Source organism: Lepidothrix coronata, unplaced genomic scaffold, assembly GCF_001604755.1.
Source record: "Lepidothrix coronata isolate B3197 unplaced genomic scaffold, Lepidothrix_coronata-1.0 Scaffold342, whole genome shotgun sequence".
NCBI lineage: Eukaryota > Metazoa > Chordata > Aves > Passeriformes > Pipridae > Lepidothrix > Lepidothrix coronata.
Window position 1 is genome coordinate 194,496 of NW_016690522.1, and position 14,637 is coordinate 209,132.

At 43.2% G+C, this 14,637-nt stretch overlaps 1 protein-coding gene across 1 annotated transcript; it reads right to left on the reverse strand.

Moving 5' to 3' along the window:
* Positions 1-2,528: 2,528 nt before the first annotated feature.
* Positions 2,529-9,573, reverse strand: RPS7 (ribosomal protein S7). Its single transcript, XM_017838463.1, has 7 exons — positions 9,446-9,573; positions 8,828-8,909; positions 8,422-8,493; positions 6,686-6,829; positions 5,122-5,186; positions 3,289-3,439; positions 2,529-2,649 (listed from the first exon to the last, which is right to left on the reverse strand). Exons 2-7 carry the CDS (start codon positions 8,900-8,902, stop codon positions 2,572-2,574), a joined length of 585 nt encoding a protein of 194 aa, XP_017693952.1. The 5' UTR covers positions 8,903-8,909; positions 9,446-9,573; the 3' UTR covers positions 2,529-2,571.
* Between the last annotated feature and the right edge of the window lie 5,064 nt (positions 9,574-14,637).

Here is a 14,637-nt window from a genome sequence, read left to right on the forward strand (position 1 = left end):
CCCAGAGCAGCTGATAAAACTCAGTGAGGAATCACACGGTCAGAGTTCAACTGTGCCAGTATATGAAAGATATAGGAAAAAGTCTAGCATCATCTCACATGGAGTCTGCTTAGGTTAAGGTAACATTTGACGCTAGCATTCCAGCAGCCTCATTAGCACTTGACCAGATGGTATCAACTGACTTTCCAGATTGCAGGCATGCACTTGATATGCTTGTCAAGGGACAGAGGGAATTGTCTGACTGGATCGCTGACACAAACACACGAGGGAGTCTGTGAATGAAGGTAAACTAGGACTAAAGTCTTTTGCAAAGCACACAGCCTCGTATTTTTATGCCACAAATATCCACCTTTACTTGTAGCTTAGTTGATGTAAAAATCATAAAGGGTTTTGACAGTGTTATCCTTTCACTCAAAGAATTTGCTTATGGGGCCATCATGGGCCTTTGCATTTCATATAGTTCAAAAGGGCTTGCAACAAGAGCCAAGAAAAATCTATAGCCAGCTGGCAATGCCTGGGAACATTTGCAAGCTTTACATTCAGTTTACTAGATTTCTCCTCCCCCACCTACTCCCTCCCAGTACTTCAAAAGAAACTCTAATAATATTTTTATTATGATGAAGAGATCAAATCTGAGTTACATTTCACCACGAAATAAGAAATGCTGTCTACTGAAGCCTGCTGAGGATCACCTCTTCTTGCAGAGGTTACACAGTCCCAGCAGACTCACCAACCTCTAACTAAAGATAGTTAACATCTGGTAAGCCTCCAAATACTCCCCAGACTGCTTCTTCCAACCCACACCAGCAAAGATCTATTTGCACAGCCTGCCATCTGTGACTGTTGTAGCAGGAAGCTTAGTAATGTCTGACTCAAGACTGGAATTATTTTGGGAGGACTGGAGAGGGTGGCATTTCCAACCTAGGAAATATCCATTTTAGCAGTGAAAATTTAAAATTCAAAAGTTCCGGCACTCCTAGTGTAAGATCTTTTACAATTATTCTCCACAAAAGGAGACAGGATTTGCAGTTCTTCTATACCTACAAATCCCCTCATCTAATTCTAAGGGAAGCAGATGAATTCTCTTCTGCTGAATCATTCCAGACAAACAACAAATAGTCAAGGAATAAAGAAGGAATTAAATTATCCTCCAGAGACATAAGTTTGAAAAGGAGGTAGGAAAAGGCTTTAAGGCAAGGCAACTTCTTCAAAGATACAGCCTGCTTTTTGTGCAAACATTCAAGCCTTGTCAGCAAGTAGCAGGAAATTACCCACTAATTGCATCAGGGCACATATTTTCCTTCTCTTTGCATTCTCTGAACCAAAAGTTAACAGCACACAGCTATCTGTCCTGCCCTACTAAGTCATGCCATAACTTGTGTTAAAGTCTTGAGTTTTTCAGTGCAAAAGCAACACAGAACTTGTTTTAACCTTTTCTCTCTCCCCAGCTAAAGAAGAGGTGTCAAATGGGAAGCAATCAAAACCACAGTAAATGGGGAAAGGAAGTAAAGATACAAAGACCCTCAGTATGTGGTACTTGTCCTCCATTTACTCTCAGGTAGGAAAATGCAAGTTATTAAGAGCTCCTATTACACAACTTCTTCCCAACTTAGCTCTCCACCAAATAGACTGACTCCATAACTAGTTGTCTTTTACTGTGTTAAAGACTGACTGTACTGAACAGGCTGTTAGGAGTAATTCATGTAATTTGCTCAGAACTTTACATGCCCAACTCCATGCTCCCCTCTGAGCTTGTGTAAAGTGATTCTAAACAAAGATACTGAAGTAAAAATGGGACACTACCACTCAGCCGTTGGATGCCAAAACACATAGTCCTTCCCCACCTCTCTCTGCACCACCAAGCATGTACTGAACCATGTTAAAACATCATTTAAAAAAAATCCCAAACGTTTCTGAAAGCCAGATCAATAGCTAAAAAATTGTAGTTTATGTCCAGTAATGTAGTCAAGCACTCAGAAGTGAAAATTTCTCCCCATTTCCTTCTGATATAGTTCAGAAGGTACAGAACCTGCTTTTAGGTAAGAACTAGAAGGCAATTTTGCCACTTAGAGCAATTAAGTTACCTCAAATTCAACCTATACCTTCCCCAACACATTTCCTAAGAATTCAAACCCCTTATTCAGATGTCATTGCTTCGTATTTCAGAAGTCACACATCACCTGCTATGTAGACTTTTTCCTGTGTCAGGAACATGCAGGTCTCCAACTGGTATTCTTGTGTGCAAAACTCAGCAGTTCCACTGCTCTACAGTAATTCTCCACATTCTCCCCAAAAGGTGAGACTCAGAATACTTAGGTTTTTCACTGCCAATTCTTTTTGCAGACTCTGGACTCTTTTGTCCAGAGTTGTGTTGCAACAGTGCCAAGAACAACCTAAGAGGGCTACCGTTAAAATGCTGGTGGACTTAATACTGGATACACAAGTGTCACTCTCCAGACAGTAGAGAAGTCCTATGAACCAGTTAATCCCCATCTGTGTTTATGGAATTCAAAATTTAAATGAAATTACTCTGTTATATGAACAGTTGTTTATTCAGCCATTTTTTGCACTTTACAGCTGGAATTCTGGAAATTCAAACACCACATCTTTGCCTGTGAGCTTCTTGTAGACACCAGAAAATGTTTCCACCTGTGAAGAAAAACAATCTTGTTTATACATGCTGTGTAAAAAAGTAACTCTAAGTTAACATATTTAATATACTCTACTATTTGCCACTTCATCTTCACTCTGACATGAGCTCTGAGGCTAATTTTCTTCTAGATGAAGATGGCTGAGTGTTTACACAGAAGATACATTTTCTGAAGAGTATTTGGAAACGCTTTGATTTGCAACCATGGGAGACCTTGAGAGCTGAGCAGGCCCAAACAAACCCCTCTAGAAAAAAATCCAGGCAAAGTGCAGGCTGTATGGAGCACATCTGTTTAAGGTCAAAACTAAGTGCTTCACTTGAAAAACAATAAAATCAACTAAATAAAACAAACAACCTAACTTGACTCCTAAACATACAAACCCCCCAACAAAACACAGTCTGTTCCCATGAAAGGAACCAACATAGCTACTTTACAATCCAGGGGTTTTAGCAAGTAGAACTAGAGCTTTAGTTTAAAACTATCTTGCCTCATCTTCAGCACCCTATTCAAGATACAAATAGAAGCATCTCTACTGCCAAAAGTCAAAAGGGACTCTTTTGCTGTATCACTAAGCAGTCTCTTAGTGATGTCAGAATGCCATCCTGACCTGCAGGAGAAAGTAAGTTTTTACATTTACCTTGTGTTCAACATTGTTCTGCTGTGCTTTGTCCAGATGGACTTTTATAAGCCTGCTGCCGTCCAGTTTTACGCGGATTCTCTTGCCCACAATTTCACTTGGGAAGACCAGGTCTTCAAGGATAGCATCGTGCACTGCAGTAAGCGTACGGCTGAAATGCCACATTTGTATCATTAAAATACATCCTCTTGAAAACCTTGGTTTGTCAACCCTTTTGCAAGCATGCTTTAGCTGAAAATTCAGTAGCATTTTTCTCCTTTAATGCCACAGTGTGACAATACCACACTATCACAGGCTATGCAAAAATAAAAGCCAAATTCTACTGTGAGTGCAGGAACTTAGTGACAAGGGGAAAAAGTAGCCAGGTTTCTCACCTTTTAGATCACACGTTGCTTTGTAACAGCCCTAAAACATTCTTCTATTTCTACCTATTTAAGGAATATTTTATTTAAATTGAAGCCAAACTGTCCCACCTGCAATTCTGCCAGAGACACTTACTGGAAGAGTGTGCGAATATCTTCAGCTACACAGAATACATTCATAGCAGACCCAGTTTTGAAAACACTGGTTTCTTCATCTGCCTAAGGCCAAGTGGCTTAGAACTTCAATATATTATAGGAAAAGACTAGCTAGTAAGTTTAGTCCACACTTTGAAGACTGATGTCTACATGTGTGTTCTTGAACTGTCCAGAAGTGAGCCAAAGTGAGAAAAATTAGCCCAAGCTATTTTGCATGAGTCTAAAGGACTAATAAGATTTCCAGCATCTCCATCTTCAGTTTCAAGGCAGTACCACTAGTAACTAAGACCTGTGTCTACAGCAGCACTTGAGACCTGTGAATATTGGGATAGCCAAGGGAGACCAACATCAATCACATTTCTATGCTTTGCAATGCATACAGTAGTTTTACACTACCAGCCTGACCTCTCTCAGGTCCAGACAGGGACAGTCCTGCACACTTGCCTTCCCTCGTGCAGAAACTGGCAGGATGCTAATCACAGACACAGATGCCAACTTCTCCAGCCACTGTGCAATACTAGTTTTAACAGAAGACAGGCAGAGTCCTCCAAAGGCAAGACTGCAGATGAGTACTATGAAATTGTAGTTTTAAAATCTATGCCTAAAGATGGCAAAACACAGTAACACATATGACAGGTATAATACTGGGGCTGGGAGAAGTTGCAGGACATGCCACATCTCATAAAGAGGATAAACTTTTAAGACAGACTACATAATGACACAGCAAGACGTAGAACAGCATAAATGAGGCACTGACATCCAGAGAGACATAGCAGTGTTGCATGTCTAGCAATCAAGAGACTAGATAAGAGCAAGGGAGGCCATTTAACACAAATGACTATACTATTGCTAATAAATTCATACCCAGAGGGACTACTACTCATACCTATACCCCTCCTCAGCCACTCTCTCCCTCTTTGCATCCCCTTCAGTGTGCCAGCCTTGACTTCTGTACAAGTTTAACATGTGAAGTGGAAGTGGCTCTTCCTACAACTTAGAAAAAAATAATTCTTGTCAGCACACTGTGATAACAGACAGCAAATTGGGGTTTCTTAAGTCAGCATTGCTGGCTAAAAATCAGCTACAGCTGTAGCTGGAAATACAGAGTGCTAAGAAATGCAACACAGTACCCAAAGATGAGCTTTCTACTGCACACTTTGGCAGTCAAACGGCAGATACTATTTCAAGCAGTAGGAGAAAGGACAAGACCACTTAAACACTTCAATTACTTCTCAAAAACTCAACTAACCATTATTTGACTAAACTACCAGTTACAAAAGAAGGCTGTCATACTGAATCAGTATTATTTACTAACCTCCTGGGACGCTTTTGTTTGTTTTTTGTGCGGCTTTTTCTTGTTGGCTTAGGCAGAATCCTTCTCTGTTAAGGAAAATAAAACAACAACAAAGGGATTTCTCAGTATTTAGTGGTTGCAATATACTCAAAACCATCAACAACACATATACCTTCTCCCCCAACCAGAAAATGCATGAAAAAATCAAAAAGGGAGAGTTAAGGACACTCAAAGCTACATCATCATTAGAACCTCAGGTTACTTGCAGAAGCTGAAGTGCTGTATTTCTTTATTTTGCAATTACTAATCTTGCATTCAGTGCACTGAAATAAAAGGTTTGTACTTCACCCCCTCTTCCCATAAATACAACCACAGTAGTTTACTGGGTCTCATTAGCAATGTGGACACGCTTCCCTGGGAACAGGAATTCCAGAGAATTTTACAATTTCTGTGAGACTGAGCCTCTGGTGCAACCCAGTGTAGTGAGCTCAGTCCCACAGACAGCTAGGTGACATTAGTTTGAATAATGAGATGTATTACACAATTCAGATTAAACTCTGGCTAAAATGTAACCTGTTCCGAAAGTAGGCTCCAAAGGAATTTATAGCACCTAAGATCAGTAAAACTTATTTTCTACTTCCCTACTCCAAGGGTAGATGTTTTAAAACATTGAGTTTTACTTTCAACTGTAGCCTCCTGAAGTATTTTCTACCATCACACCACAGCTTTTCCATGACTGTATTCATGATGGGGTTACCATAATCCAAACTGGGTCATGTCATACTCAAGAACACTTCACCTACAGCAGAAGAACTGCACATGTCCCCTCTAAAACGCATATTACTGAACTGACAAGGAATTCTCAAGCACATAGGTAAAGTGAGCCAGAGGCACCTCATTAAAATAAACCTTCTTGGTTACACAAAGATTCAGAGCTCTGGCTCTGAAAACTATATTAATAAGTATTTTTCACTAATAACAGCTTGTCCACTCTGCAGACAGCTCTCCACTTTGTCCACCTCTCAGTACTGCCCAGAAAGCCCTCCATCACCTTTTCACACCTTAGCTCCTCCATAGATTTAGAACTTAAGTCAGCTTTTTTCTTCCTCTCCTATTAACTTGAATTTTGAGTGCTTAGATTACGTAAGTTTAGTAAAGAACCTATTAATATTTGCTCCCATTTACTTTCAAGCTCTGCTTCTCAAACATCTGGAGTAAGAGAGGTCAGAACAAGAAAGTTCTATCCCCGTGAAAAAGCTTCACATCTCACCAAGTTTACACAGCCTCAGCTGCCAGCTGAAATCATTTTACCTAACATCCACAGGACACTCATAATATTTCCTGCTGGAACAAAAATATGCATCGTATCACTGTTACCTTGAATGGGCAAGACAGAAGGGTAATGCAGCACTGGAACAGGTTATCCAGAGAGGCTGTGGAATCTTGGATGTTTTTAAGATTCAGACAAAACCATGGCTGACCTGATCTAATGCTGGCAGCAATCCCAGCTCATGCATGAGGCTGGACTAGATCACCTCCATAGATCCCTTCAAATCAACATTTTTATGATTCTAAAATGTTTTACCTGAGCAATGAACACCACATGTTTTCCACTAAATTTCTTCTCCAGCTCACGAACTAGCCGCACCTGAATCTTCTGGAAGGACTTCAGCTGAGGAACTGGTACGAAGATAATGATGGCTTTTCTGCCACCACCCACTTCAATTTCCTGAAACAGAAGTACAATGTTACCTGGGGACCATGGAGTAATGTTTGCTTTGATGGTGAATCCTCTGAGCACAGGTATTTGATAATCTTTGTGGGGTAGGGAGCACATCACATAGCAGTACTGCCCTAATGCGTTTAAGACAAAACACTGAATAGAAAACCCTTTATCAGAGCACTTGTTTTGCTGTAAAGAAGTGATTGAGCAATAAATGCCACCACTTCTTTCAGAGTCACATCCTCTGAACAGCAAAGCTCATTTTTTTCAGTACAAAACTCAGATGCCAGAATAACTATACTAAATGCTTACAATCACATCTGCAACAGAGCTTATGTGCAGATAAAAAAGCTTCAGAAATTACTTGCCTCTAAAGCAGACTGTAGACAAAGTTTAATTTAACAAATCTCATGTTTTTGAGCTACTGCTTCATGGAAATCACCTGTCCACCACTTGCCAACGCCTGCATCACTACTCAATCAAAACACTTCTTTCTCCTCCAAATGCCAGCAGGATTACAACACCCCAACACTTTACCTTTGCCCTGGTTTATTCTCCAACAATTGATCAAACCTAAAGTTTGTATAGCTTACAAAGCATTTTTCCCACAAACCTGACTGCAGAGGCATCCTCATTCTCCAATAGAATGGAAAGATGGATTGTTTTTCACCAGCTACATTCCCACATAGGCCAATTCAGATGCCCACAGAAGATTTCTTACAAATAAAATCAAGCACCTAAGTAAACAGAGACACTTCTAAAAGCCCCTCTCTGAGGACAGCTCACATTGCTGTACTTCAATCAGCAGGGATGTGGTTCTTCTGAAGGAAAGGCCCCTGAACTCCTACCCCAAACTGCTTTCTGCACTACCAGATTCTTTAACTCCACTCTAAGCAGCCATGCCCCAGTGTCTGTACTGGTGGGCCAGGGCAAGAACCAAAAGCAGCTTATTTAAGTTTCTGATTGCAGTGACCAGCTTCATTGATGACATCCAGTCTCCCAGGCTGACTAACCCTAATTTTCTTCTTCCTTTTCCACTAATTGTCTTTTTCCTTTTCTTCCTTTAAGTTTCAGTTACCTGTATGAACTAAAACTGAAGTGTACAAGAAGGCTAACCTACACGATCAAGTCAGACTATCACACTAATCCACCTACCATCTATTACTTGGTGCATAACAAATTCATAACAAACTGATTTTACAAAGAGCATGAGAGTTGATGTTCCTGATGAAGTTTCTGCAACACCTACATTTCCAGCCAATATCCACATGCAAAAAATCAGTTTCAGACCCCAAACCTAGTCTGCAGAGACAGCAAGCAGAACAACCATTTTCAAACACTTTTATTTAACATACCGAACTGCTACTTGAGTTTTTATAATGACTTTTCAGACTAGTTACCAAGAAAAACACTATTACAGAATTCTATGTGCTAAAAACAAGTACCAGAGGATGATAAGCCACAACAGCAGACAAAAAAACCCACCACAGGCCCTAAGAAAGGGCTGAAAACATTCATCTACTACATTAACATTTACAAAAATTAAACACACACAGAGCAAGTCCCTATGCAGGTCTCTGTGGAGAAGTCCAACGTACCTTAGCTGCTGTGATGTTCAACTCCCGCAGCTGAGCTTTTAAGTCGGAGTTCATTTCCAACTCCAGCAGAGCCTAGAAAAGTGAAGTTGCAAAATAATCCATTGCATATGTTTTAATTCATAAGAACCCTTGAGCCCGAAACCTGTTCACAGTGCCAGGGAGCAGCTATGAACTTTTTACCACAGTCAATACCAAAGATTTAACTTCCTATAAGTCACACTGACATGCAACAAGTTCAGTTGTTGGGAACAGAGGCTAACCACCCCATTTCCCAAGTAAAACTAGGAAAGAGAACACATTTAGACAGTCTTAAACTCAAAGTTTAGGCTCTGGACAACTATCACAACACTGTCTCCGTAACTTGCAGTAAGTTACCAAACCGCAGAAAGAAAAGCCACACACGTACCTGGGATATACCAGACTCGAATTCATCTGGCTTCTCGCCATTAGGCTTCACAATCTTGGCGCTAGAGCTGAACATGGCCTTTCTGCAACGCAAAAGTACACCTCGGCTGTGACTGGGCACATGTCACCTGCTACAGCCAGGACTCTGCAATCCCGCCGCACAGCCAGACGCTCCAGAGCGAAGGCAAAGTGCTCCAGGGCCCACGCCAGTCCCAGCACGCCGCTCCAGGCGGTGCCACCACGACACAGGAACATCGTCCCGGGAGCGGGGCCTGACCACCGCGGGCCCACTCCGAGGCCCCGGGAGCCCCAGGGAGGCGGCCCCGCCGCTCCCAGAGCCCCACGTGTCCTCAGCGGGTGCTCGGGCGGCGCTCCCGGGCCCCGCTCCCAGCTCCAGCCCCCTCCTCCCGCCTCCCCCAGGTCGCCAGCGGGGGAGGGCGGAGGGAAACCCCGCTAACCCCCACCCCGGCGCCGGGCGCCACGGCAGCCATCGGGCCCCGGGCAGGCGGTAATCGGGCGCATCCCCCCGCGGGGGTGTCGCGGGTGCCTCCGCTCCGTGCCCGGCCCGGTATCGCCGCAGCCCCGGGAACGGAACGGCAGCCCCAGCCCGGGCACCCACCTCGCTCCGCGCCGGCCGGGAAAAGGGGGAGCTCTCGCGAGACCCGCGCTGATCGCGGCCCGCGAAGGCGCTCGCCCCGCCCACGCCGGGGTGAAGCCAGACCGGAAAAAGGGCAGAGCGATAGCCGCGTGTCCTGGAAGCACACCCAATTTCCGCTACTGCGAAGCACGAGCGGACATTGAGAGTCCTGGCACGGAGGCCGGGGTTAGCACATGCGCAATGCCAGCGGGTCGGGCGGCAGGAGCTGCCCTCAGTCTTTCTTGGGGATGCGCTTCCTGTGGCGGGGAGCGAAGGAGGGGCAAGAAAAGGTTATTCCGGTCTGTTTCTCGCTGTTGCTGCAAGCCTTCGCCGCCACTTGCTTATTTGTGGGTCCAGGCGGCGTGAAGTGGCAGAATTCCCGGCTTGCGGTGTGGAGATGCTGCTCCTGTAGAGAGTCACCGGGATCTCAGCGGCTCGGTTCGCGGGTCTCCCCCCCCGGAAGGGCTGTGCACAGCGGCGGCCACCGGCCCTGACAGCGGCGGGGGAGCGGGCGGTGTTTGTCCTCCCTTCTCCGTCTCATCGCTCCGCGTTAGTTCGGCGGGCTGGGAGTTCACCCGGGATGCTCATGCCTTTCCAGATAGAGGACACTTGCTGGAACAGTGTTGGTGCAGTCACCCCTGCCCCCAGCGGGGCGTTGTGCTGGGGAGACGCGGCCAAAGCCGTGCTAGGGCCTGTGATGGCAGCCAGGGAGTGTGGGTGATCATCGAGTGCCAGCACAGGGCCGTGCCTGGGCTTTGGTTTGGTTTACCTCTGTAAACACGACCTCTCAGCTGCTTCTGCTAAGGCAATGTCACAGCGATCAGTTACTAGACTGCCGTTAGACAAGAAATAAAGCCTGAGTCTTCAGCTGTGTTCAGGTACTAATCCAAGATGTGAGAGTTCTGGGCTTGAACTATTCTGTCATCACTGGAAGCACTTTTTATTATCTACTGTGTTATCTAACAAAGAAGGCTCTAATAACACTTGGGTTGCACACAGGCTGTACTCTAGTTCCAAAAGAAGTGACTTGCATGTTGATTCAGGTGGAAGTGCCTGGCTGTGCATCTGAAGTGAAGCTAAAACCTTGCCTCGACAAAAAATCCCCACCTTGGCACTTCCCTGTTGGCTGATTTAAGGTCCCCAGTCAGAGGCAGGTGTGCAGCTCTTGGCACACACTGTCCAGAGAGGGGACAGACCCAGGGGTGGGGTTCAGAGCATTGGTTCTGTGATCAGGTTCCCTGGATAACCCTAAGAGCAGTCAACTTTAGCTTGTAATACATTCGCTATTACTATGTAATGGTGTGTGTGAAGTCTGTTACTTAAAAAAAGCAGTAATGGAGTAATAAGCTCTTGTTGTAAACAAAAAACTGACAAAGACCACCAGTACCCCAAGCTAAGCAACCTCAGCATCTGCTGTCTGTCTTTTCTGCTGAGAAATATCTGTGGTGTGCACACCTTTTGGATTTCCTACACAGGCTGCCCTTACACAAATGTGCCAGTACTGAAGTTAGATGAGCATTAATAAGTTAGTTCATCTTACTACGGGACAGAAAAGGTTCCCCTTTCCCTTCTCCATCAGAATGTGAGTGGCTTTTCATTGGGTGACTAGCAGACAACCTTTTGGATTGCTTTCTCCTTGTTTCTTAGATCTGCTCAAATCCATATGAAGTAGTTTTCATGTTTTCTAACATTTTCTAACATTTCTAACATTCTGTTGTGTTTTCTAACATTTGTGGGCTTTTTGTTAAATTTCTGATAGCTAGAAAAGCAGACTGTTCAGTTCCCATTTTTCTCCCAAGGCACTCTTCTCTGCTAGCATGAATTCAATGAATGGGAAAAACTGCCCAGCTCATACTGATGGCCAGGATTAGTACCTCTAGAGACTGGAAATTTGCTAAATAGTAGTGATCAGGATCTGATTGAAGGGTAAAAAAATAAGAAAGGTAACAAGTAATAATCTCAGCAGTCCAGTAGTCTGCACTCAGTTTATGCTGTGAAATCATTTACGAGGGGGAGAAAGAACAGGTGGTGTGTGAATAGATCAAAACTGGACTGTTCAGAACATTAATGAAGTTGCAATGTGCCTATAGCTTCCCACTTCCACCTATTAGTGCCACTGAATAGACCAGGATGCTGCATAACACCAATGACAGAAGAAGGTGTAGAGAGATATTCCCTTTCAGACACTGAATTTACGTTAGGAGAAGGATGCAGTGTCAAGGTCTATGTGGGCTTTACCCGGTCAATAATGCCTGGTACCCAAAGCAGCTGACAGCGATTTTGAAGAATCACTGTGGGCATGTGATCTTTAAAAAAAAGTTATGTCACTGCAAAGTAACATAATTAATAAGATTCTTATGCCATGCAGACTCAGAATGGGCAGGGTGAAGAAGTGGAAAGAATAAATTAGGTATGTAACAAAAGTATCCCAACAACAATAGGATAAGGTCTTGTGATGTTATGAATATAATAATAAGTAATATAATACATTGAAGAAACAGAAAGATGGCATAGCTTGTTGGGGTCACAGTAACTCCAGAACTGGAAGAAAAACTGAGTCTATTACTAGTTCACTTCTCTGAGCAAGGCTTGTACAACCACACAGGTTCTAAAGCTCATGGATAGGCTGTTCCTCCGAGGGTTGACTGAAGGCTGGGATCATGCTGGGGGATTACTGCTTTGCAGCTTCACTGACACTTAGTTTTACACTGAAGTATGGGCAAGTATTTTGTTCTGCAAGATCTCAGTTCTGAGAAGGAAGACAAACCACCTTATTTTCCTGTCTTATATTTTCAGTCAAGGTAATGAGATGGCAATATAACTTACATTTGCAGAGTGTGCTAAATAAAGTAACTACCTAGTGACCTACCCAGCTGAAAGCTCAGTTTTAAATAGGAAATGCTTGATTCAGGTCACATCAAATTTCACTTTAAAACTGTATGTGGGAACCACATTATGGTTAAACATTTCAAGCTAAAATATTTGTCAAAGATTAAAATGCTTTGCTAATGTGTACATTGCATGCATTAATGCGGGACAAAGTAATCAGCTAAGATTTACAGTGAGTTTAAGTAAAGACGTTGTTACAGACACACGCCCCTACTTAAAAGTGATGATTGTATTTTTGTATACATATATTAAGTCCTCCTTTTTTCCTGCAGACTGTCTATTATAAATACAGAAATGGCTGCTAAGAAAATTTGTTAATAAATTAATAAACTAGTTTTGATTTTAGTGTGGAAGAGAAACATGGGACCCTTATAAACTGTAAAACATGACTGGCATGCATAGCTCAATGACCACTCTCATTCAACATGGTGCCATCATGTTTCCACCAAAATAGGGGCACTTCCTCTCCTTTTTTTTCCTTTAGCCACTCATTTGCAGCACTTAAGCTGTGGTAGCACAAGTGCTTGTGTAAACTTTGATTTGGCAAAAATTGGCTGGATTTGTGTATCTGATTAGCTTATTCTGCAGTGGCTACACAGGGTTGCCCTGTGTTAGCGTGACATTGACTACAAATGTTAAATCAAAGTCCTATCCGTACATATAATTACATTATTCTATATTCAAATGAGACTTTTTGTGAGTGAGTGCTTCAGCTTTGCAGGTGGGAACTAAATAGTTTACTTCTTGGCAAGTCTTCACACCCATTTCAGAAAAACTGAGTTAGAGAGCTCAAAACATCCTCTCTGACCCAGGCTGACTAGAAAACCCCCAAGTACACTGGTGCTACAGCAACCAGAGAGCAAGTACCACAAAGCAAGCACAGGTATGGCCTAGCCTAGCAGTGCTAAATGCCACTGTAGCAAAAATGTCACCTATCATATGAGGAAAGGAATTCATCTCTCCTGCCACTGCAGCACAGCAGCCTCAAAAAATCAGCAATGGAGATGCAACAATAAAGGTAGGGCTGGATGACCCTATGCAGCCTCAGTTTTAACAGCTGGGAGAAGAAGCAATGAAAGGGGGTGTGTGGTACTCAGTGGACTTCAAAAGTCTTTTTTTTTCCCAGTTTGAATCTGAGTTCTGCATGTTGGTCATGGCACTAGGAGAGTTACTGCTAAGTCCTTTCATGTAAACAGAGAATTAATGAGTGTAATAGAAAGTCTTTTCTTTCTGCTTCTCCCATGACTTACTGCTCGTTGCTCCTTTAGTATGTGTTAACCAAAGAAAACTACAAGTAATGAAAATGTGCAAACCTGTAAGGAATAAGAAATCCTTCTACTACAGAAAACCATAATTAAAAGAAAAGCTAACTAAGAGCAATAAAATAAAAATATCACAGGCAGGAAGTAGTGAGAAGTCTCAGTGGAGACCTTTATAGAGACAATTGGTGTAAATAATCTCGATCTGAGAAAAGCAGACATAAACATTTTGTAAGAGTAATATGAAGTCTCATGAACATCTTGGAGGAAGCAAGAAAAATGCAGTAATTATATTCAGATACAGCCCTGACCACATTGTTTCTGTATTCCACCAAGGCCTCTCAAACGCATAAGCTCTTTGGTTTTGTTTTTTGTTTGTTTGTTTGTTTGTTTTAAAGAAGCGTCATGATACACACAGTAATGTTGAACCCATTTGCTGTTTTCACAACTGAAGGCAAAATGAACCAGGCCAGTGTTTCACATTCTTGGCATTTTACCGGGCCACCCTTGTAAATCTGAGTACAGCGCTCTGCAGCTCTGGCACACTGTGGTCAGCTTTTTAGTGCATCTCTATTGGGGCTACAAGGGAAATCCAGCCACACATATACACTGGCCTGTTTCTGGAGGCAACCATACCAGTGCCCCCATCTTCGCTACTTTGATCTCGCCAGCAGCTCAGTTGAGACACTGAATTTGGCACATACCCAGACCCTTCGGTCTCCAGGCAGACTACACCCCAGATACAAGGATACATGGCAGCAGGTTGCAGCTGCCCACAGTTGAACTTCAACCTGCTTGGACAAGCATCTCCAAGAGGATGGTACCAGACCATTTGTAGTGGTGCTCAGCAACAGGAAAAGGAGCAATGCCTGTAAACTAAAACACAAGAAGTTTCACCTTAACATGAGGAAGAACTTTACATGGAGGGTGGTAGAGAAGTGAACGGCCTAGGGAAGTTGTGGAGTCTTCCTCTCTGGAGACATTCAACACGCACCTGGAAGTGTTCCTGTGTCACCTGTTCCAGGA